Source organism: Rhineura floridana, chromosome 3 (genome assembly GCF_030035675.1).
Source record: "Rhineura floridana isolate rRhiFlo1 chromosome 3, rRhiFlo1.hap2, whole genome shotgun sequence".
NCBI classification, from domain to species: Eukaryota; Metazoa; Chordata; class Lepidosauria; order Squamata; family Rhineuridae; genus Rhineura; species Rhineura floridana.
The window spans coordinates 110,409,733-110,434,014 of record NC_084482.1 but is presented as its reverse complement, the minus strand read 5'-3'; the positions used below and the strand labels follow the sequence as shown (position 1 = coordinate 110,434,014).

Here is a 24,282-nt window from a genome sequence, read left to right as displayed (position 1 = left end):
ACCACCTCCCTAGGTAAATGATTTCATTGTCATACCGCTCTAACAGTTAGGAAGTTTTTCCTGATGTTCAGTTGAAATCTGGCTTCCTGTAAGTTGAACCTATTATTCCGTGTCCTGCACTCTGGGACGATCAAAAAGAGATCCTGGCTCTCGTCTGTGTGGCAACCATTCAAGTACTTAAACAGTGCTATCCTATCTCCCCTAAGTCTTCTCCAGGCTAAACATGCCCAGTTCTTTCAGTCTGTCCTCATAGGGCTTTGTTTCTAGTCCCCTGATCATCCTCATTGCCCTCCTCTGAACCCATTCCAGTTTGCCTGCATCCTTCTTAAATGTGTGGTGTCCAGAACTGGATGCAATACTCAACATGAAGCCTAACCAGTGCTGAATAGAAGGGAACCAATACTTCACGTGATTTGGAAACTATACTTCTGTTAATGCAGCCTAAAATGGCATTTGCCTTTTTTGCAGCCCTATCACAATGTTGGCTCATATTCAGCTTGTGATCAACAACAGTTCCAAGATCCTTCTCACATGTACTATTGCAGCCAAGTATCCCCCATCTTATAACTGGGCATTTGGTTTGTTAACTTTTTCCTAGGTGTAGAACTTTGCATTTATCCCTGTTAAACTTCATTCTGTTGCTTCCAGCCTATCAAAATCCCTTTGAATTTTGTTTCTGCCTTCCAAGGTATTAGCTATGTCTCTGTAATGGGAAAGTCCATACAGTAGGGCCCCACTCATACGGCAGGTTACATTCCAGGCCCCTGCCGAAAAGCGAAAACTGCCAGAAAGTGGGGCCCTACTGTATTCCAGCCGCCGCGCTCCAGCTGACAGCGATCAGCTGTAACGCGCAAGCTCCCCACACTCCAGCTGATTGCACGCTACAGCTGATTAGCTGTAGCGCTCAATCAGCTCTAGTGCAGGGACCTCCAGCTGCCGCACTACAGCTGATCGCCCCACTGGCACCGCCATATTAGCGGAACACCGAAAAGCGGGGCCCTACTGTATAATAGTTTGAAATATGCATATAATGTGCTGAAATGATTTACATATGCTTAAATTTGCTTAGGAGATGCTTAAGAATTAATGAAATAGTCTATAAAGTCTGCTGCATGCATAAGAGCCAAACAGTAAAACAGGAGTAGTTTGAAACTGCCCCCCTTTTTTCCTCGGTCTCCTGACTAAAGTTGTAATTTTCCTGGGAAACAATTGGGCTAGACAAAGCATATTTTTCTCATGAAGTTGAGTACAGTATAAGATAACAGGTCTAGGCAGACAGCCAGGTAACAGTCGAAGTGAAGGAAGAGGAAATCCTTATATGGTGAAGTTAAGCTGACTAGTTGAGAAAGAAATACTCTTTTGAAGCTTCTGATGATAGCCTGATTAGAAAGCAAAAAGCAGAAAAGACCATGGGAACGCACCTTCCCACAGGGGGAAAAAAGGGTATAAAAAGCCAGGTCTTATAGTACCCAGGGCCCCTCAGCTCTGTTAGAACGGGAAGTCGAAGAAAGCAGAAGAACCATCCATCTATACCATCCATAACATCTCATAGGTGATGTATCATGACATGCATTCCTATATCCTTTGTACTTTAGCTCTGTGATATGACTTAAGAGTTTAACTCAGTCCTTCAACTATTGTAACTTGTTTTAATTAAAATGTGCCTTCAGAGTTTTATACTTTGATGATAAATGGATATCCAGCAATTTATTTTATGCTGATATATATACTTCTATTTTTCTGTTTTCTCTTTCTGCAATGACGGCTAAGGCCACCTAGAATGCATTTATTAGTTGTAGTGTGCAAGATATTAATAAATAACATATATTATAAAGACTGTTCTGCTGTCTGACGTCTGATTCCCAAATAGAAAATATTTCTGGTACCTCCCAAGACTCGAATACTTGAGTGGGGTCTCCTCTATTCTTTTCTCCGCCTACACTACATAACTGCTGTTTGATAACCTGTGACCTTAAGTGACCTAATGTTTGACATACAAGAACTCTGTGTAGATACAGGGGTAGGGAGAAAGCAAGAACCCTCGACCCTATGCATTCACTGGCAAGGAGGTAGTCTTCCCGGAAACACCTCCCAATTTTTTTTTATCATCTGCAAATTTGATAAGCATTCCCTGCACCTCCTCATCCAAGTCATTAATAAAAATGTTGAAGAGCACTGGGCCCAGAACCGAGCCCTGTGGGACCCTGCTCATTACCTTCCTCCTGTTTGAGGAGGAACCATTGATAAGCACTCTTTGAGTACAATTCTGTAGTCAACTATGGATCCACCTGCTAGTTGTTCCATCCAGCCCACGTTTAGCTAGTTTGCTAATCAGAAGATCATGGGGCACTTTGTCAAAAGCTTTGCTGAAGTCAAGATATATTATGTCCACAGCATTTCCACAGTCTACCAGGGAGGTTACTCGATCAAAAAATGAGATAAGATTAGTCTGGCAGGATTTGTTCCAGATAAATCCATGTTGGCTTCTAGTAATCACTGCATTGTTTTCAAGGTGCTTACAGATACCTGTATCTAGTACTTCAGCAAAACTTGATGAAATCTTCTGCATACTAGAAGTACCTCAACTAGAATGATTTTAATCTTACTGTACTTAGATATCGTGTGACCGCTTGGCAGATAAGGAACCTGTGGGCAAATTAAAAATAATCCTATCTGCCTGATTCTCATCTCACAACAACATACTAACTTCCCTTTTCACAAGCTGTACTTCCACATAGCCAATTTTGTATTTTGTGGTGCTCAGTGATCTTACATCACACAGTTAAAATCAAATGATGGATTGTATGAACAATTGTTCTATGGAATTGTTGACTTACTTCTGAGTTGACATGGTTATTATTATGCTGTAGCCCCAAACAGCAACAGAGCCCTGTAATTCTATGGTCCTTGGGAGGCTTCCATGGTACTGGGGGAGAGAACTCCAACCTCAGAGATGTCAGCTATGTCCCTATTACTGTCACAGTTTTCTGAACCCTAGCCCTATAGACCTCAAAGCTCTGGCATTAATAGGGCCCAAGAGGAGAGAGGTTGTACCAGGGAAGACCACAAGAAGGGGTGTGTCCAATGCCATCTTCATCTCCCAACATTTCCCCAAACTGGAGGTTTAATTACATCCGCCCAGGAGCTGATGTAGATCAATTCCCTTTCCATGGAAGAGAAATACTATGAATGTGAAAAAAGACTGTTCTCCACTCTCACTTCTGGCCTGCTGGCAAGAGCCCAGCAGAGCATTAGATGCAATAGAAGGTGCCTTTGGTTCCCCACCACCACCAATATAGGAATGCACAGTAAATAGGTAAAAGTAAGAAGTGTATGCTGGCCAGCTTTGCCCCTTGTTTGTTATTTATTTATTTATTAGATCATTTATGTCTCACTGTTCTAAAGTAAATACACCACACAGGGCAGCTTAAAACATATTTAAAATATGATTTTATAAAAACAATATAGTACAAAACAATTTAAAAAGAGGGGGTTAGCAGTTAAATCATAAAACACTCGGTGGTATCTAACTTGTTCTGTCAGTACAGTGTAACCCCCCTTCCCCCTGGCCAAAACAACTGCAGGGCCAGTGAGGGGTGTGACCTAGAGTTTGAGAGGCCACATGGAGAAGCCTGGAGGTCCTCATCTGGCCCTGATGCTGAGGTTTCTCTTCTCCAGATGTAAGGTATCCTGGACTTAAGCCATTTAGGGGTTTAAAGGTAATCACCAACACTTTGAATTGGACCCAGAGGCAAATTGGTAACCAGTGCAGCTGTGACGGGATCTATGTAATCTGATCACTGTCCCAGTAATCTTAAAATGACAGCTAAAGTTTTGTTAAGGAAAGAGAGAGAAGACAAATGTGAATCCTATATTTTTCGAAAGATTAGCCCATGGCTTTTGTAAGCAGGCTTCACAAAGGAGTGGAGCAATCCTTTTTGCTTCAAGAACTGTAATCTAATCAACTGATTTGAAACGTGGTGGAGGAGAGCTTTGTGCATACCATGGACTTTGAAACAGACAAACTGGGTGTTAGAACAAATTAAACCAGAACTATCACTAGAAGCTAAAGTGATGAAACTGAGGTTATCATACTTTGGACACATCATGAGAAGACAAGATTCACTAGAAAAGACAATAATGCTGGTGAAAAACAGAAGGGAGTAGAAAAAGATGAAGACCAAATAAGAGATGGATTGATTTCATAAAGGATTCCATACCTGAACTTACAAGATCTGAACAGGATGGTTCATGACAGATGCTATTGGGGGTCACTGGTTCATAGGGTCGCCATAAGTCGTAATCGACTTGAACGCATATAACAACAACAACAACCAGAATGTGTTGCAGCTGTAGGAATTTTGTGGAGAAATGCTATGTAGGTGCTGCTTCATCCAGGAGAATAGATACTGCAGTGCTCTAAAACAGGTAAAAGAATCTGTCACCTCAATAGCTCAGCAGGGAAGTTCCTGTACTTAAGCCTACCAAGGGCTTCAAACCATGCTAGTTCTTTATCTGCTCACGCTGTTGGGGCAACTGCAGCAACAGCTTCTTGATGTCAGAGTTGGGGAATTTCGACGGAAAAGATATCTGCCTTTTCCATGGATGCTTCGTACACTTGAAATTTCCCCTCCATCTTTTTGTTGTTGGGGCATCAAAGATGGTTGCTACTACAGACAGGTCATTAAATGGAATCAGTTTTTATTCCAGTATTGTCTCCATTCAGGCATGTTAGTTTCTAGTTCCCAAGCCAGCCATGCAGTTGGTTTTGAGCAGTACCAAACTGGCGCATCACGTTGCTTTTTAGTGTGCCAAAAGCTACATGCTGCCTGTGGCAGTGAGTGAGATCAAGTGGCAATGTCACTATATTTGTGGTCAGGAAGGAATTTTCCTTCAGATCAGATTGCTTAGTGCCCCAATAATTATTATTTATTGTGTTTTCCTTGGCTCTGAGCACATGAAGCTCAGATGTATGAGACATGATTCCATAGCAGGGTTGCCTCTGTTGCTTACTGGCCTTTTCTTCCTATTACTACTGTTAAAAGAACAAGGGCCCTGCCAAAGGGGTAGTGACCCTCTTTTGGGACTTTCCTGTATCCCTTGCTGCTCCTCTGTCAGATTTGTGATTATTTCTATCATGATTAAGGAAGACATATGGGATGTTGGATCTTGACTGCCTTTGTCTTCCAGATGTGTGATCCCATATGCTCTAATTGTCTCTATTTGCCAAGGATGATTCAGATTTTCTGATACCCATTCCTCATCAATCACGACTGAGAGAAAAAAATGGGGGGAGAGACTCAATGAATACTACATTAAATTTAACCAGGCTCATTTTCTGAGCTATCAATATCAGTTTCTGCTTTTTCATATTTATCATAGATTTTGAAAAACTGAAGGTTTGTCCAGATAACCCTTTACATATCACCGCCCCAATTTGAGTGGGGGGATTTAAACGTTTTGGGGAAAAACTTTTTTCTTTATTTTTCTGGGCCTTCACATCCCTAGGTGGAGACCCCAAGCAGGGGTGTGGAGCACTACAAGGGGTTGGAGGACAGAACCCGCTATGTTCCAGGTAGGCTGTCCCATCTCCCCTAAGCAAGTCTGCTGCTTAGGTGCCAGTGAACTGCCCCTCTGCCAGTACTGAAGCAACATTCAGCTGCCAGCTCAGTTTGCTTTTGTACATGGAATTGTGGGGTAGGGGAAACTTGTCCTTCCCTTCAAATAGCAAGCTGTCTTAGACCTGGTGCCTCCATGCTGCTACCAGAGAGAGCAGGTGGCTGGCTCCTAAGGAAGTAAAAGGGCAGACAGTTCTCAAAAGCCACACTTGAGCCAAACCCCAAAATCAGAATCAATTTTAAACGCTCAGGTTCCAAACTGCATAGAATTCACTAATAGGCAAAATTTGCCTATTAGTGAATTTCCCCACTTTTTAATCTGAGAGGTAAGAAATGGGATCCTGTCAAAGTTTGCTGAGAATGGATTGATCATTTGCATGCTTATTGAGTTCAGTGGGATTTACTCCCCTGCAATTGTTGCTGCTCTGGGCTCCTGCTGGGAGGAAGGGCAGGATATAAATCAAATAATAAAATGATAATAATCATGCTTAGGATAGGTGAAACTGACCACAGGGGATGGGGAGAGGGGGAGGGCTAGAGTGGGCAGGGGACGAGGAAGAGGAGAGGGGAAGGAAGGTCTGATCATTTGCATACTTATTGAGTTCAGTGGGATTTACTCCTGTGCAATCATGGTTAGGATATATAAAACTGACCATGGGGGAGGGAGGAGAGGGGAGCAGGGAAGGGGCAAAAGGGATGTGATGGGAGGGAGGAGGAGGGGAGGGCAGGTTTGATAATTTGCATGCTTATTGAGTTCAATGGGATTTACTCCTGTGCAATCATGGTTAGGATAGATAAAACTACTCATGGGGGAGGGGATTGGAAGGGGATGGGAGGAGGGACAAGAGGGAGGAGAAGGAGGAGGGGGGAGGGCAGGTTTTGGTCATTTGCATGCTTTTTGAGTTCAATAGGATTTACTCCTGTGCAATCATGTTTAGAATAGGTGAAATGACCTGAGGGAGGGGAGGAGGAGGGCTATCCCTGGCCACATCCACACCAGACCTTTATTTCACTTTAGATAGTCATGGTTTCTCCCAAAGAATCCTGGGAAGTTTAGTTGGTGAAGGGTGCTAAGAGTTGCTAGGAGATGCCCTGTTCCCCTCACAGAGCTTCAGTCAGAGAGGCTGACTGTTAAACCATTCTGGCCACTAGAGCTCTGTCAGGGAAATAGGAGTCTCCTCTCAGCACCCTTCACAAACTACACTTCCCAGGATTGTTTGTGGGAAGCCTGTCTAAAGTGGTGTGGCCACATGATTAGCCAAGCCAAGCAGCTGAGAGTTTGGCTTTTAGAACAGGGACAGTTGGTTCTTACTGAGTATGCTGTGGGTTATTATTGAGTTCAATGCTAAATTTCTTACATTAATTAAAAATCAGCCTGGCATTTTTTAACTTTTAAACTGCAGAAGATGAAGGTCAGAGTATGGGGCAAGGTCAGTAATAGGATTACAGGTACTCTGTGAACATGGCTGATTTTTAATGAATTTCAACAGATTATGAGAACACTTGACAAAAATGTCCGAGTCTGATTTTTCTCTCTCTTTTTACACTGTGAATTCTCAATTCTCTGTTTTGTGTATCGCCACGAAGATTTAGAGGGTTGTTAAGCAAGTGTTTCTGAGTTCAAGGACTGTAAGCTTTGTAAGGTTTTGTTTTGAAATGAGCTTATGGGAAGCATCAGAATGGCATGGGGGTATTTTCAATTCAACATTGTGGAATACAAAAAATCCATGTTGGCTATAGTATACAGCCACTCTGGTGGCTGCATAATAAATACCTAGATAATCTGTGTTGACAGCCTTTCCTGCGGAGTCAAATGGCCTACCCACTCCACAAACTCGGCAAGCGCATTTGTACTACTGGGCCATTTCCAAGTAACGTTCGGTAGGATATAGTGTAACCCTTGAGTTCAGTGGGGTTCACTCCCAAGTAAATAAGTACAGGAACGTAGCCCCGCGCCTTTAATTTGTATAGGATTTGTAGTCATATAGAAGGGACAACGACTGACAGTTTTTAAGCGGGCTTTGAAAAACTGGAGGCTACGAGACTGCCGCTTGCATCAAAGCCTCGCCGAAGAGACTCATTGAGAGAAAAAATGGCCGGTCTTCCGGGCCGTTGTGTGGCAGCCAAGCCGCGAGAGGGCGTAGCAGGCTGACGCCGCCGATCCTGCTCGGCTCTTGGCGCGACGTATGCAGCCCCCGTGACCCACCTGTGACTGTCGGGCTGGCCCCAGTTCGAAGACTGGGAGCCTGCCCGGGTGGCGGCGGCGACGGCGGCGCAGGAACGACGACAGCATAATGTGGCTGGGCCCCGAGGAGGTGCTCTTGGCCAACGCGCTCTGGGTGACTGAGCGGGCCAACCCTTTCTTCCTCCTACAGCGGCGGCGGGGCCATGGCAAGGGGGGCGGCCTGACGGGTGAGTGGAGTCAGTCGCCAGCTGGGCAAGGAGGGAGTGGCCGCCTCCAGGTGCCCTTTTCGGGACTCACATACAAAGTCATTGTATGGACCTCTCGGGGAACGGTCGGCAGCGGGCCTAGTCTCTGGGCAGCGCCTTTGTCGGGCGTGAATATCTCCTTCGCGCTCGTAAGCTATCGACAATCGCGAGACGGGTCCCTCATCAGTTATAAATGTATCTCGGCTTTAAAAGGAGCCAGGCCTATTCACCCAGGGTCCCCATGGCCTGTATGGTTCAGGAGTATCAATTCCAGTGGGCTAGCACAATAGTTAGCTAGTAACATGGTTAGTTGTCTTTGGGTGCCTCCACCCACCTTCACCCCGCTCCGGGTTCACTAGAGGGGATGATTTGGGTGGTGAAAGTGTTCATCTCCAAGGATGTGGATTTGCTGCGTGAGTTAAGGTTGCCTCAGTTCTTTCCTCTTCTGCATCAAGGCTGTACAAAGCATCATCTCTGACTTCCTCTTTCCAAGACTATGTACATTTGGACACATTTTGAGCTTTCCCACAGGGTGACATCTGCAACCACTTGACTAATAATATCCCCAAGTCTCTTGAAGGGACATCAACACATGTAAATTTTGAACATGCACGTTTCAATATGCATCTCATATTTACCAAGGATATAGAGCAGGGCTTTTGTGGATTTGTGCTTGGACATAAAGCGTCTCATGTGAAGGGGAAACTAAAAACATTGTCAAAATCAACTCTTTAGCCTTATGATTAATAATCACTTACATATTTTGCTTAGTAAATAATATGGTTATTAAAACTTTTTATTTTCAAGCAGTATAGGTTATATATACAGTTTTAAAGGATTTGTGTATAAACATGGGAGCTAAATACTTTTAGATGCTGAATCTGCAGAAATTACATGATTTCAGCAGCTTAATGTTAAAGGTAACTATTGTAAGATTTGTGGTAGTTGTAAACAGTAAAAGCTAATCTCAAGTGACAGTGTTATATAAGTCATCAACATGTCTCTAGGTACTAGGTGAGCTATGATAAGGTGCATTTGAACACAACATACAGTGTCTGCAGTGCTGATTCTTGAAGGCCTAATGTAGATCGGATACATGAATTCCTGAACACCCGTTTAGCATATCTTTTGTATTATACATAGATTTGGACATGATGCCAGGACAGTAAGTGTTGCTTGTGTTGATACAGGTACAGTGTTGTTGTGGCATTGTCTTCTGCCACATTCTTCCTATAGAAGTACATTTTCTTGAGTTATTTCACTTGCTTCAATAAAAGTGCAACTGTAGAGGGCAGTGCAGATAGTAGATTGGATCCACACTAAGGCTGCAATCCTATATCCATTTATCTTGGAGTAAGTCCAAATGAACTCAGTGGGACTTATTTCTGAGTAATGTATAGGTTTGCAGTGCAAGTTGGTAGTGAAATCAGTGGGCTCAGTAATAAGTTAGTCATAGCTAAGTTGTTGTTGTTGTTGTTGTTATGTGCCTTCAAGTCGATTACGACTTATGGCAACCCTATGAATCAGTGACCTACAAGAGAATCTGTCATGAACCACCCTGTTCAGATCTTGTAAGTTCAGGTCTGTGGCTTCCTTGATGGAATCAATCCATCTCTTATTTGGCCTTCCTCTTTTTCTACTCCGTTCTGTTTTTCCCAGCATAACACTTCTTGTTGTCATGGGTGACAAGCAACACAAGTCTCTCCTCTCCAATGTCCACATCATTTTGTTAAAATTTTGATATATTCAATAACTTGTTTAGAGACTGAGCGCTCCCTTGTAACATCCACCCAGTGCAGTCATAACGCTTTCCATTTTCTTAAACGTTGTTCAGATATCAGATCACCCTGAAGGCTTGTGTGCTCCCTTCTCTTCTTTCCTGCTCAAATTCTATCCCTTTTCAGCACTAACCATGGTCAGAGCTTGGAAGATTACTTTTAAAAAGCAATAAATTACAGTTACAGTTACATGGCCCAAAAAAGTAATAATTACCGTTACAATTACAATGGCTCTGAAAGTAACTGATTACTTTCCTTTTCCTCCAAAGTAATCGCTACAATTACATTTCAGTTACTTTAAAAAAACGCCTACAAGGTGCTGGCCTTGGCTGCTGCACATCTAAGTAGCCTAAAACAACATTAAAAATAAACACATACAGAGGTAGTAGAATAATTATTTTTATTCATAAGATAGCAATGGTGGTCTCTGCTGGTAAGGGTGGTGGGGAGGGATACAGAGGGCACAGCTCAGATCTTTGCATGTCAAACCAAGTGCAACCCCCCCCACTCAGCCAGCCAGCATAATCTTTCTCACTTAACCACCTCCCAGACCCTGCCCTGCCACCAACTAAGGGATACTCACTCAAGCAAACATTTTCCCCCGAGATGCAAAAAAGTTAAAATACTGCAAATGCAGCACAGTAGCCAGAGAGGGTGGTGGAGGCCACTTTGTGTGCCAAGTGCAAACACAGTATTCATTCTCTCTCTCTCTCTCTCTCTCTCTCTCTCTCTCTCTCTCTCTCTCACACACACACACACACACACACACACACACACACAAACACACACACAGAGGGAGAGAGAGAGTGTGAGAGAGTGATCTTTCACCCCCAACATTCTTTATCTCCACTCTGCTGCTGCCTCCTTCTCCTTTATCCATGTTCTTGACCTCCGGATCCTTTTCCACTCCACTCCACTCTTCACCACCACTATCCATTTTTTAAAATAATTGTTTTCTCCGCTCCACCTCGTCTCACTCTCCGCCTCCTCCCTCGTTGCCTCCTACCCATCCACAGAGCATGAGGAAAGAGCGATGCTGCACAGAAGCCTAGTTTGAGGCACATGATTACCCAGTCGTTACTCAAAAAAGTAATGAATTACAAGTAATTCATTACTTGTAACTAGTTACTTCCAAGCTCTGACCATGCTATAGCATTACATCTTGCATTGATGCTTATGCTAACGACAGTTAGCTTTAAGCTAATGTTTGAAAGCAGGCTTTAATACCAACCTGAAAATTCTGGTTAAAATAGCCATGGTGAACGTTAACCTAATTAATTCTGAGGAAAGGGGAGTGAGTTTGTGGTATGTATCTAATCCCTTAACCATGGTTTAGAAATTAGGAAGTGTTACATATGCAGTCAGCCTCTAAAGTGTAAAGGAACTTGGATAGCAAACACCATAAAAAAGGCGACACTTCCCAGTCCAGAGCTGATCCCAGTAGGCTGCATTTGGCGCTAAATAAACTCAAAGCCAAATGCCTGCTTGCAGCAGGGATCAGCCCTGCTTGGGAGCTCCCACTGATCCCAGCAGGGCTTGCATTTAGTGCAAACTTAAATGGTGGCAAATGTAAGCCCTGCTTGCAGAAGAACACTTGAGAATGTACTTTAAGGCTCCTGATTGTTCCTTTGTAGCTGTGGCTGTACCCACCCACACCTAATGTCATATGATATCAGGTGTGGGGCAGGTGGGCATGGCTGGGGAAAAACTGCCTCCCAGGCCAAATTAGGACCACTGCTGGGCTTAATTTGGCCTGCGGGCCTTAAGATTTCCCATGCCTGCTTTATGTACTGGGCTACTCTTTTTTTTATTGAGCTTTTTTTTTTTACAATGTCATATTACAAACTCTCTTTTAAGTATGAACAGTTATTTTAAAACATTCTATAAATCAACTCTAAGCCAGCAAATACTGCTCTTGTGATCATTAGTATACCCTGAAAATATTAACTTATTATATTAGTTTAAGTTATTAATTCTTTTAACCATTCCAATTATTCAGGATGAGTGACAATGTATAAAAAGCATCAGTGGTTTATGCATTGGCATACACTGTTTATTTTACCAGCAAATGAAGCTCGCACTGTGTAAGCATAAATATATATTACTGGTTATTAATTAAAGTGGCTCCTCTTTGGATTTATCCATGCCTGACAAGACAACAGAACTCCTACAGCCTAACATTCTGTCACATGGACACCTTGGCTTGCTCTGCCCTGGAATGCAGAGAAAATTGCCTCTGTTATGAATTCAATGCCATGCCCAATGTTTTCTAGTAAACAATGTATCTTGGACCAAATTTCAGCTTTCTGAATGGCCTAGAAATATTGTCAGCATTTTGGAATACCTCTATAGACTAGAGAAGTCATGTTACAGTAGAAGCAACAAAAGGTTTTGTTTCATCTTTAAGACTAACAGTTTTATTGTGGCATAAGTTTAGTCTAAACCAGATGCATGGTATCATTTGGTAAGTGTATGTGTATTTGGCAAGTGTGTGTGTGTGTGTGTGTGTGTGTGTGTGTGTGTGTGTGTGTGTGTGTGTGTGTGTGTGTGTGTGTAGAGAGGGAGGGGGAGAAAATGTGGGGGCAGATACAGTATTGAAATTCAAACAACTCTTTCTTGGATTATATATGTGCCAAGTCTAAACTTTTTGGGTGGCCTGAGCATCTTTATGGAAAAAAATGGAAATGGACTCGCCTTCAAGTCCATTACGACTTATGGAGACCCCATGAATAGGGTTTTCATGGTAAGTGGTATTCAGAGGGGATTTACCATTGCCTTCCTCTGAGGCTGAGAGGTAGTGACTGGCCCAAGGTCACCCAGTGAGCTTCATGGCTGTGTGGGGATTTGAATCCTGGTCTCCCAGGTCATAGTCTAACACCTTAACCACTACACCACAATGGTTTGAGCATCTTTATATAAATATATAAATTTATAATCCTCCCTATTGAAAGTAACTGGTAACAATCCTTAACTCTTAATTATAAAAATTCACTAGGTTGAATATATAGATCTCACATACTTTGTAGGAACTCCTGCTTTTAGCATCTTGAAAAAATAATGCATTATTTGTTCACTTGCCCCATCCCACAATGAAATGATTGTCCAAATAAGAATGTCCAGGCTGTGAACTTGGTGAATCCAGAAGGAAGAAAGTTCTAGTTCTTAAGGAATGCACCACTGAGAGCGCCTCTCTATATGTATGTCTCTGTTGTTTGGGCTTAGTAAGTCCTTAGGCTCCTTCGGAAGGAAGGACAGGATATAAATTGAAATAATAATGATAAAATATTTAAGAGGGCATTCTCAGCTGATCCTGGAGACTGCAACTTTTTTTCAGGTACATATGTCAGTTGGAGAGCTAATGCATTACCATATCTTTCTTCAATATTTCATTGGCATCTGTGTGCTGTCAATATAATCCTGCACTCACCACCACATAATTCATTTTAAATTTCATTCACTCAGAAAGTGAACAACAGCTCCAACATTGTCTAACGTGATGCTGTTTATTTAAAACAGTACATTACCATGACTTCCGGGAAGGGTGACTTCGCTTGTGCCTGCTTTTGGGACGGGCTCCCGCCTCAAAAGAAGCTTATTCAGATATAAATCAGTCAGAACATTTTTTTTTTGACTGATGAAATTTCTCCCGGGCAGGGAGAAACGTAGAGATCAACCTCAAAAGCCTGTTTTTGTTGGGAGGACTGGATTTCATTAATTTATGAGATAAGGTCCAGCCAACAATGCCGGACGGACTTCCTAACAAGCTCTATCTGCTTAAGCGATATGTTTATCTTTTCTTTAAAGAGAGAACGGACTAACAGGCAAGCACCCTTCTTTCTATTATTTTTTTTACTTGGTTTAAATTGTTGCAGCAAAAGGAGATTTGTCAGATTGATCGGCTTTGGACAACTTCTGGGTGAGATATAGCTCTTCTCTGTTATTCACGAAATTAACAGCTTATCTCTGTTTCTGTCGCAAAAAGCTGTCCTGGAAGTGCATTCTAAAGATAATAAACAGAAGAGGGATTTCTATTCCTGATTTCTATTCTGAGGAATATTATATTGTCTGGGACTATTCTCTTTTTGGTCTATTTTATTTTGACGAATCTGCTTCTTCACGACGCCACTAACTGTTTTGATGCTGGGAACTAAATTTGTTTTGCATTCTTGAACATAGAGAGATAAGGCAGGTTGCTCTGTTTATACTGTGATGTCATCAAGCCTGGAATATTAACCCAATTGTTGCTGAAATAAGAAGTGGTTCTTCTTTATTTTTGTTTTGCTTTGTTTTCGTGGTTTTAAAAATGGCAATCAAGAAAGTGGCTGAGAATCTGGAAGTAATTATGTTTCAGAAAATAATGGATGAGATTGAGATAACGAAACCAACCCTGCGACAGGGTAGTAAGGAGCTGGAAATTGAACTGAGCAAAATGACGCAGGAGCTTAAAGAATTAGGGGATCCTGTGAGAGAGGAGAATGAGATCAGAGATGAGAAAAGAAAAAATAAAGGGAAGATACAAGTCCTGGAGATTGGAACAAATGTGGAATTGGAAAAAGATCTGGAGTTTATGGATTTTAGAAATAAAATCTACTGTTTGGAATTTAACGTTATCTCTGAAGAAATTAATGAAGATATTAGAGATAAAGTTATCAATGGCTTGGATAATCTTCTGGACTGGAATGATGTGATGGAGCTTGATATAGAGAAAATCTATGGAATTAACTGCAGCCATGTGACAATGGAAAAACTCTTAAGAGATGAGCCAGTGCATTTTGTAAAAAAGAAGAACACAGATATGACTTTACAACAGTATTTCAGCAACTTATTCAGAATGGATGGCAAGAAAATATTTGGGATAGAGGAAATTCCCATCAGACTCTTATTATATGACTATGGCTACAACAGCAAGATTATTATGGAATACTGATAATGGAAGATTGGACACTGAAATTACTGGACTTAACAGGACTATTGCAGATGGAAGATGGAACTAATAGGGATAATGGAATAATGGCTATTGAAATTATTGGACCTAACAGATTCTGATGAGATGGATTAATCGAAATGTTTATTTGGACTATGGTTATGACAATAAGATTATTATAATTATTAACGAGATGGATTAATTGACATGTTTATTTGGAGAAAAATTGATAGATATATTTCTTAAAGAATTGAAACCTCTCTTTGACTTTTTGTGGAAAGAATAAAGTAATGTTTATGAGATTTGATGATTAATTAAGATAACTACTGGAGGAAAGTGATTTTATAATATGATTTAAGAGACAGGATTGTTATATATTGTAGACCTATAACTGATTTGATATGTGACAAATGGGAAGTCAACATTTTATTTTTTTTTGTTTAATCATTTTTGTTTTGTTTTGTTTTTTGTCTTTGAATGTTTTATGATTTTGTTTTCTATGTTTTATGAAAATTTGAATAAAAATTATTGTAAAAAAAAACAAAACAGTACATTACCACTTACGGCATTTCAAAGGCACTTGCTAAGAAGTTTCAAGTATGCTATTGTAATTACATTAAATCTATTTCTGATGCTGTATAAATTAGTACAAATGCAGCACTGTTGTAGTTATTATATTTTAATGAACACCACTCTTTAAAGACAGAGGACTATCAGAAATGATGTCTGGGCCATTGTGTACTATGCTTGCTAATTGTTAACTGGAGATTATGGTCTAACAACATTAAAAATTAATATATAGGAACATGGATCTTCAAGCTCACATGCTGCCAACATCCAGTTGTATGTGCTCAAATGCCTATTTAATACCATCCAATAAGAGCTTAATTAAATACCGTTGCATCCAGGTATTGCATTATTTTTAAATGTTTTCTGATTTCTGTTTGAATGGTTTGCCAATTACTAGGTTTTAGAACAGGAATGGGAAACCTGTGACTCTCCAGACAGATTTTGGGCTCTAGCGCCTATCAGCCCCAGCCAGCCATAATTTTAAGTCATCCAAGCATTGAACTCCATTCTTCCTTTTACGCAAATCACATTTTGCTCTGCAACTCTGTTTTCTTAGGGCTGCTTGTGGGAACTCTGGATGTGGTTTTGGACTCCAGTGCTAGAGTTGCCCCCTATAGGATTTTACACCAGACACAGGATTCTCAAATCTATTGGGCGGTGGCATGTGGTAAGTAAATACTTTTCTATATGAAAGAAAGTCTACTAGAGCATGACTGGTGTTTCCTCTCTTTAAAAACTCTTTAACTACAATAGCCTCAAATGGCTTTTTGAGCAGTTTAGGGGTTTTTCAGAGGCACTTTCTGAAAAGCTGAGAAAAATCTAGGTATAGACATGTGAGCCATGGATGTATGGCATACAGCCCTGAATTATAACTATTGTGTAGTATTCAACTATTGCCTTTGATAAGTACAAGGATTTCTGCTAGTTCAACAGGACTTCCCCCCTCTCCTGTCACCATGCCTTCCTCGATTCTGCTCCAGAGGGTTGTGGGAACCCATAGAACAGGTTTAGAGGGCATGGGGGAGGACAGGGGGAAAATGTTCCATTGCACAAGGAGAAATCCCTGCACTTGATGGAATGAGAGATTTGTTGAATTCTGCACATTATACTCAGAAATGTAAACCACAATTCTATCATCAGGTGGAACAGAAGACATTGATACTGGGAGGAATTTAAATAAAATAATTCTAAAGTGCCTTTGTGGCAGAAATATTTTCCCCCTTTATGTATATCTTTTCTAGTATGAAAGAGATTATTATATGAAATCCTTTGGTTAGTCTCATAGATTGTTAACAATCCTGTGCTAAATTATGCTGAGAGGCCATGATTTGTTCAAAGCTTTGTGACTGATCAAGGATTTGTATCTGGGTTTCCCACATTATTGTATTTTTAAGGTATTTATATACCGCTTAATCATTAGCATTTCTAAGTGGTATCAACATAAGAGTCTACATTCTATTTGTTATTTGTTAATAACTGGGCAAAATAGTCCAGAACTTCTGTGGGCAAAAATAAGATCTCTCCTGATGGAGACCACTGGCTACGACTGCTCGCCATGCTGGCTGGGACTGATGGGAATTGCTTCAGAACATCTGAAGACTACAAGGTTGAAGCAGGCTGATCTATTCAGACCGAACCTGTAATCAAGCCTTATCTGTTAAAAAAACTTTATGATTCCTGTATCTGCTAAAACTGATCTTCTTTGTATTGACAGAAGCTATCAAACCTCAACACACAGAGGATAGTAGTGACAAATCTTTATGAATACACAAAGGGCACATCGGATAGAGTTTTCTGTGCTCCAGCTTCAGCACGTGTTGATCCCTTCTTAGTCCCTCTCAGCTACAGGGATAAGCAGACAATAAGCATGGTCACAGAAATCCTACTTGTTTGGAGATCAGGACCACTGAAACAGACCACCCAGTTTCTGAAATTAGAGTCTTCTGGATGTGCCCAAATTATCCTGGAAATCCAAAGTCTCTAGGTGACGTGCACAATTAAAAAAATAACCATCAAGCCTAACAATAAAACACCAATACAGACATAGAAATAGCAGTAAGTAGGATGATCATAAACTGTGAAAAGCCTGAGAGAAAAGGTTTATCTTAACCTGGTAATGAAAGGAAGTTGGCAGCAGGCAGACTTTACTGGGGAGCATGGGGGGGCACAACTGAAAAGTCCCTCTCCTTTGTCTCCGTTCTCTGATCCTGTCTCAGAGAGGGCACCTGGAGAAGGACCTCAGATGGTGGATGCAAGGTTTGGGTATGCTCAAGTCAGGAAAGGTTTTCCATTAGATATTGGGATTCTATATAGGGCTTTGTAGATTAAAACCAGCACTTTGAATTGGGTTCTGAAACGTACACACAGCTAGTATACCTGTGTCTGAACCAGTTTATATGCTCAGACAGCTTTGTTCCTGTTAGCAGTTTTGCTGCTGCGTTCTGACCTAGCTGCAGTTTCTGAGCTGACTTCAGAGGCAGCTCCATATATAGCACACAGAGGTTACTAGAGCTTAGGTTGCTGAATTCAGGCTATCCCTTTCTAGATAGGGGCATAGCTGGGTCACCAAGCCAGAGCTGGTAGAAGGTACTCCATGCCACTGAGGCCACCTGTGCCTCTACTGACAGTAATGGATCCAGGAGAACCCCCTTTCTCCAAGCTGTGCGCCTGCTCCTTACAGTAGCTGTTGCTGTTTTCTGATTGTTTCTGAATTTCTTCTTAGGTTCATCCCGTAAGGAAATCACAAAACACTGGGAATGGCTGGAGAATAACTTGCTCCAGACCCTTGCTATCTTTGACAATGAAGAAGATATCACTACCTTTGTCAAGGGCAAGATACATGTAAGTGGCACTCTTCTTGGAGTTTTGTCAATCCTTTAGCAACAGAATCACAATAAGAGCTGCAGGCTCTGAATCTCCATATAAAGCTGAACATACAAAAAATATTCACATCACAGTAGAGACCTGCTTCTCGGCGCTCCACTTTTCGGCGTTCTGCTAATACGGCACCAGTGGGGCAATCGGCTGGAGGGGAGGCTGGAGCTCCCCGAATTCCAGCTGATCGTGCCGAAGGAGGGGAAGATCAGCTGTAGCATGCTACAGCTGATCTTCTCCTCGGAGGCGGTCAGACTCCCCCGCTCCAGCTGATCGCGCCGGAGGAGGGGAAGATCAGCTGTAGCGTGCTACAGTTTTGTGCAGTGAAATTCTAAGTTGTGTTTGCACAGTGGTAATTCAGGCACATTGTAGGGCAAGGATGGGGAACTGGCAGGACGGATCCTTATCTCTTCCACCCCCTGCAGGCAAAGTTTGACAGGTGGATGGGGCAGTCTACCTGATGTTATCTGATGTTTTTGCCCTTGTGATTCGAAATCAAACTATGTGAGCAAAGACACAGCACTTTGCAAGCCTCGGTGATCAGCTGATTGTCAGTGTTTGCAGACCCTGGTGCACAAGGTTTTGTAGGCCTCACCGATCAGCTGAAACCACCTTTTGGCTAAGCCATGTCTTTAACTGCATCACAGTTAAATAGTACGGAAGGTTAGCGTGGCTTGACTGAAACTGTATCATGGGCCAGGTGGGGAGGCCTGGTGGGCCTAATTAGGTACATGGGTCAAAGGTGCCCTACCAGTGCTCTAGAGCATCTCACCCACAATGCCTCACTCTGAGGAAGGGGCTGCAATGGAGATTCTGAGAACTCCTTCCCGCCCTGCCCAGGGAACAGGAACCACTCTGGTCTCTCTAAATTAAACTATGCTGTCACCATCCCTCCTTTTTCTCTCTAAACTTGAGGCAAGGACAATTCTCAAGGCTGTAAGTTGTTAATATTAGCTAGGGAGATACGGAAGCATGTAGCTCATACCTGTCCTTCCCAGGGAACAGGGCACTTCTTCTCATCCAGTCTCCCTAGACCTGAATGTGTAGCATGGGACCAAAGAGATCTAGGCATGGTACGAAGACACAAGGTCTTGTGACCAGTCAGAAATGCACCTCAGACTCCAACAGCCACTTTTAAGAAGTTTGTTTAAAAGAGAACTTTAAGACCACACAAGAGAAAAGGCAGAATAGCGCTTTAAGAAAATGAAGAAAACCAGCTAAATTTTGGAGCTGGATACTCACACAAAGCTAAGGTCTTCCTCACAAGTAACACAGCCTCTTGAATGGTCAGGAGAGATGATGAGGGACAACAGAATGTGGACAGTATTCCAGTTTTGAGGACTCTTGATGTACGTGGGTTCTGATATTGTGGAGAGAGATAGCTCCAGAGGGCCTAAGAGTGTTTGTGCCTCCTCTGCTAAGGCAGCTGCAGTAGAGGTTGTTGGGGGGGGGGGAAGGCAGCAGCAGGTCTACCTGTCTCAGGCAGCACAGTGCTTTCACCCAGGCCATATTTAAGACTTTTGTCACTATCAATGGAAGAACATAAAATAAATAAATAACATTTAAAGGAACTGCATACAATTGTGGGCAAGGTTGTGGATGCTGGGTGACCTGTCACTAATGTTACTGGCAATATTCAGTGAGCGCATGTGTGTTGGCACAACCACATTCCACTCAACAAGCACAGAAGCAGTAGATATGCTGTGACATTTTTCACAGTACAGTACAGAATATTGAGCATTGACTGTTTGAAAATTGCAGTGTATGCACGCCAGAAGCATAACCTCAAGCGGCACACCTGTGGGCTGTACTTAGCAAATAAATAATGTAACAAACAATTGTATGTTAATGGCCATTATGTTTTCATTTCCTACTTTTTCCTGCAGGGCATTATTGCAGAAGAGAATAAGAATCAGCAGCCTCAGGGGGAAGAAGATCCTGGTAAATTTAAGGAAGCTGAACTGAAGATGCGCAAACAATTTGGAATGCCTGAAGTAGAGAAACTAGTGAATTACTATTCCTGTAGCTATTGGAAAGGGCGTGTCCCCAGGCAAGGCTGGCTGTATCTGACTGTTAATCACCTTTGTTTTTATTCTTTCCTTTTGGGTAAAGAAGGTAAGAGGTCTACTGCTGATGGTTTTTGTCCAACACCTCACGCTTCTAACCAGTTTGATATTAATGCCTGTTTTAAGCTGGTTTCAGAAATGAGGTTGAATACAGTGGGTTCATCCATATTGCCGTAACAGGAAGCCCCAATTGGAGCAGTGGTGGAAATTGTCATTCCAGAAAGGAGGGGAGGTAGCATGTGATGCTGTGGCTCAGTCCTGATTGTTTAGTCATAGTTAAGCAGTCAGAAGCCCTCCATCCATACTGCCACCCACCCACTCCCACAAATGTTTACACAGGGCTGTGGAGTCGGAGTCGTGGAGTCGGAGTCGGGAGCAATTTTGGGTGGAGTCGGAGTCGGTAGAAATGTACCGACTCTGACTCCGATTCTGACTCCGATTCCAACTCCGATTCCGACTCCTTCATAAATGGCAAGTGTATATTAACTAGTAATAACAAATTTTCTGTAGTAAAATGGTAGCACAAGGCATTTCATCACCACCATGTGAATCCAGAGCTTGGAAAAGTTACTTTTGTGAACTGCAACTCCCACGAGCCCAATCCCTTGGGCTGATGGGAGTTGTAGTTAAAAAAGTAACTTTTCCAAGCTCTGGATTCACGTGGTGGTGATGAAATGCCTTGTGCTACCATTTTACTACAGTAAATGTGTTATTACTAGTTAACATACATTTGCCATTTATGAAGGAGTCAGAGTAGCGCAGTAGAAAAATAGAGGAGTCAGAGTCAAAGGTCTGGCATACCGACTCCACAGCCCTGTGTTTACAAATGTTGCTTGAACAACATTTCTAAAATATTTTTGCAATGTTTCCTACCCAGTCTGTATTCTTTCTGTTTAAGTACTTTGCTGACTCAGGCTGTAATGAGGAGAAGAAAAACAGATAGCTTACAAATATGTTGGGCTCTCATTTGTTTAAAATGCCTGTCAGAAACCGTATAGTAATTGGTGGTTTGGGTTTGCATGTTTCCCTAGTGACCTTAATAATACAGTGGGTAGATGTAACCCAGCTGGAGAAGAATGCCACCCTTCTGTTCCCTGAATGCATCAAAGTGAGTACCAGGGACAGTGAGCTCTACTTTTCTATGTTCCTCAACATCAATGAGACCTTCAAGTTAATGGAGCAGCTGGCTAACATTGCCATGCGGCAACTATTCGATAATAAAGGGTTCGTGGAGGATATGTTGCTTCCTAAGCCCAGCAAGCCTCTCAAAAATATCTCGGCACTCAAAAGGTATGTCTGTCTGTCTCTCCTCACACACATGCACAACTCAGCAAGATCTGGAGGAAGCTAACTGAAACTAAAAGAAAGCTTGTGTATTATTATGTAATATTTATATGTGGCACTGTGATGCCTTGTTTAATCGGAAACACAAAGTATCATTTTAAGGATGGTGTAAATATGTTCATAGGCTGGATTGTGCCACAAGTGCCAGAGCTGTTTTTCCAGTTCAGAATTTTGTATCCTGGTACTTTCAACTTTATTTCTTTTTTCTCTGGTTCTTTTTTAAAGAAAGGGCACATTTCTAACTTTAATAGTTGCAAAAGAAAGTAGAAAAAATGCATGGTCCTGTACCTCCTTCCAAAATTATTTCTGTTTCTCTTTCCTTCCCCTTCCCCTTCCCTAGCAGAGCCGCATTGGCAGCAAAGCAGTGGCCCTGACTGGAATCAGCTGCTGGACAAGCCAATAAGCTTCCTGCATTTTTTCCCTAATATCTCCCATAAGCTAGACAATATTTGAGTTCTTTCCCTCATTTTTCCCTAGTGCTGCTGAAAATCACAGAAACAGAAAACATGGATGAAGTTTTCTAGTAATCAAGATGAAGGTTTTATCTGAGAAAGCTCTCACCCCCTTCCCATGGATCCCAGTTACATCTCTTTAACCTACTGCTTAAGTGGTTCAGGAACCTATGACCTGGAAGTTGTACTGGATATTGAAAAGTGGCCTGCAGAAAAATTCATTTTTGTGAAGTTGCTCTATTTGTGCCATTCCAATGGAAGGTTGTTAATTTTCTGGTTACATACTATGGACTTGCACTAATCCACTTTGGTGTGAGTCCCCATGGGGCATAACAGGGCTGTGTTCCTCTTCACCCACCCCCCCGCTCTGGTATGCAGGCACACAGAATCTGGGTGCACCAGACCGCTGTGGAGAATGAGCAGTTTGTGTATGTATCCCCATCCGTTCTTATTTGCCACCCTGGGTTATGTCTGCTCTTTCTAACTGTTTAAAGAACCACGTGTACATTGGTGCAGTTTTCAGTTTTTCCAAAGTTGCAAAACTGTTTCAGGAAGAGGTGTGGCAGCAGATTTGTGATGTTTTATGCACCACCCAGTCACTGTTAGGCACAGCTGCTTCTGCTGCAAACTGGCAGAACTGGTTTTCTCTGAGCTCAGCCTTGGAAAGGAACAGCTATGTCTGTCCACAGAATGCTTAGTCCAGAATGCAGCAAGGTGCCATTTGTAGGTATATCTATATGTATCTTCAGTGAACTTTACAACTCTCCCATATCTTTTCTTTCCCATATTATTCTTTTAAACCTTCATTCTCACAATATCATTGAATAGAGTTTTTCTCCCCCAAAATTTGGCCCCCTAAGGTCGTTGCCAGCTGTTCTGCCGTGCCTCTGGTTCTTTGCTTAGGACTTAACTTGCATTTTTGAGTGGGCTGTGAAAAAATATTTTAATTGTTCCATGGGAACAAAGAAAGCAGCCTTATACCAAGTTCAACCATTCTTCTCTCTAGCTCAGTATTGTCTGCCATGGTTCTCTAAGGCTTCAGGCAGGAGTCTTTCCTGGTCCTATCTAGAGATTCAGGGGGTTGAAACTGGCACCTTCTGCATGCAAAGGATGTGCTCTAATACTAAGCTAAAGCCTTCCTCAAAATTACATTGAAAAGTATATCAGCAGTAGGGATTTTTAACTGCCAGTATTTAGGCATAGCAATGTTTGCATTTGAGGAAAGGAGAATCTTGGGTATGGCTGCATTGAAAGGGACAGATCCTATAATCTTATAACTGAATGTACAGGCATACCCACTTAACATCGCTTCACTTAACGTCGCCTCGCTATAACGTACATGCTCCATATGCCTGTATTTCTCCAGAAACGCAGCACGGCAGCAGAGGCTTTAGCAATGGGGGTGGAAATAGACGCGATTGCGCCACCGCAAATCAGCTGGGAGGCGCGATCGCGATCAGCTGGGAGGCGCGGCAGCACAGCAGCACAGCAGCAGAGGCTTTAGCGCGGGGCTTTGAGGCTCCGCATGAAGGAGAGGTAAAAAAAGTTTTAAAAGGTAGTGCTTCACTTTAAGGACATTTTCTGTTTACGTACTCGCTCTGGTCCCATTGAGTACGTTTATGTGAGGTATTACTGTATTGTTTTCCCATTAAGTGTCTGGGGTGTGTTGTCTTTTTCTTCAGAGATCTGGATGCTCGAGCCAAAAACGAGTGGTACCGTGCTACTTTTCGACTTCCTAAGGATGAGCGTCTTGATGGGCACACAGATTGTACTTTGTGGACCCCATTCAACAAAATTCATATTCCTGGCCAGATGTTTGTTTCCAACAACTATATCTGTTTTGCTAGCAAAGCAGAGGAAGCCTGTCATCTTATAATCCCACTCAGGGAGGTAAGAATCTGTTTCTTGGTGATAATTGTCTTTGTATCTCAGTGTAAATTGGTCACTCAGTGTTTAGTTTTTTGGGAATCTTTGAAAGTTGTAACATTTTGATTTTGAACCTTAGCCTGTTGGTTAAATAATATTCCAGGCTGCTGGAGACAAGATAGCCACAGTTTTTGTAGGGGTGTGTGTGTAGGAATTCCGTGGCCATGGTCCAAAGGAGAAGTTTTTTGTCCACAACCATGCATGTCCAGGGCTTCCTGCCACTTTTGTCAGAGCACCTTCCCAAGTTAAAGAGCAAACCATTATTTAGTTTAGTATGAGAAACCAAGGAGAACAGAACTG

At 42.2% G+C, this 24,282-nt stretch overlaps 1 protein-coding gene across 3 annotated transcripts in view; it reads left to right on the top strand.

Annotated features, from left to right (window-relative positions):
- The first annotated feature begins 7,722 nt into the window (after positions 1-7,722).
- The window catches only part of TBC1D9B (TBC1 domain family member 9B), a 55,837-nt gene continuing 39,277 nt past the window's right edge, over positions 7,723-24,282 (top strand). Inside the window, exons 1-6 of one of the 3 annotated variants that reach the window (XM_061617330.1) lie at positions 7,723-8,030; positions 15,877-15,987; positions 18,043-18,161; positions 20,081-20,309; positions 21,292-21,550; positions 23,739-23,946. In XM_061617330.1, coding sequence (XP_061473314.1) covers positions 7,913-8,030; positions 15,877-15,987; positions 18,043-18,161; positions 20,081-20,309; positions 21,292-21,550; positions 23,739-23,946 — 1,044 coding nt within the window. In that variant the 5' untranslated portion in view covers positions 7,723-7,912. Of the gene's footprint in view, positions 8,031-15,876; positions 15,988-17,034; positions 17,305-18,042; positions 18,162-20,080; positions 20,310-21,291; positions 21,551-23,738; positions 23,947-24,282 lie in introns of those variants that run through there. The other 2 variants (XM_061617332.1, XM_061617333.1) reach the window with 2 other exon arrangements.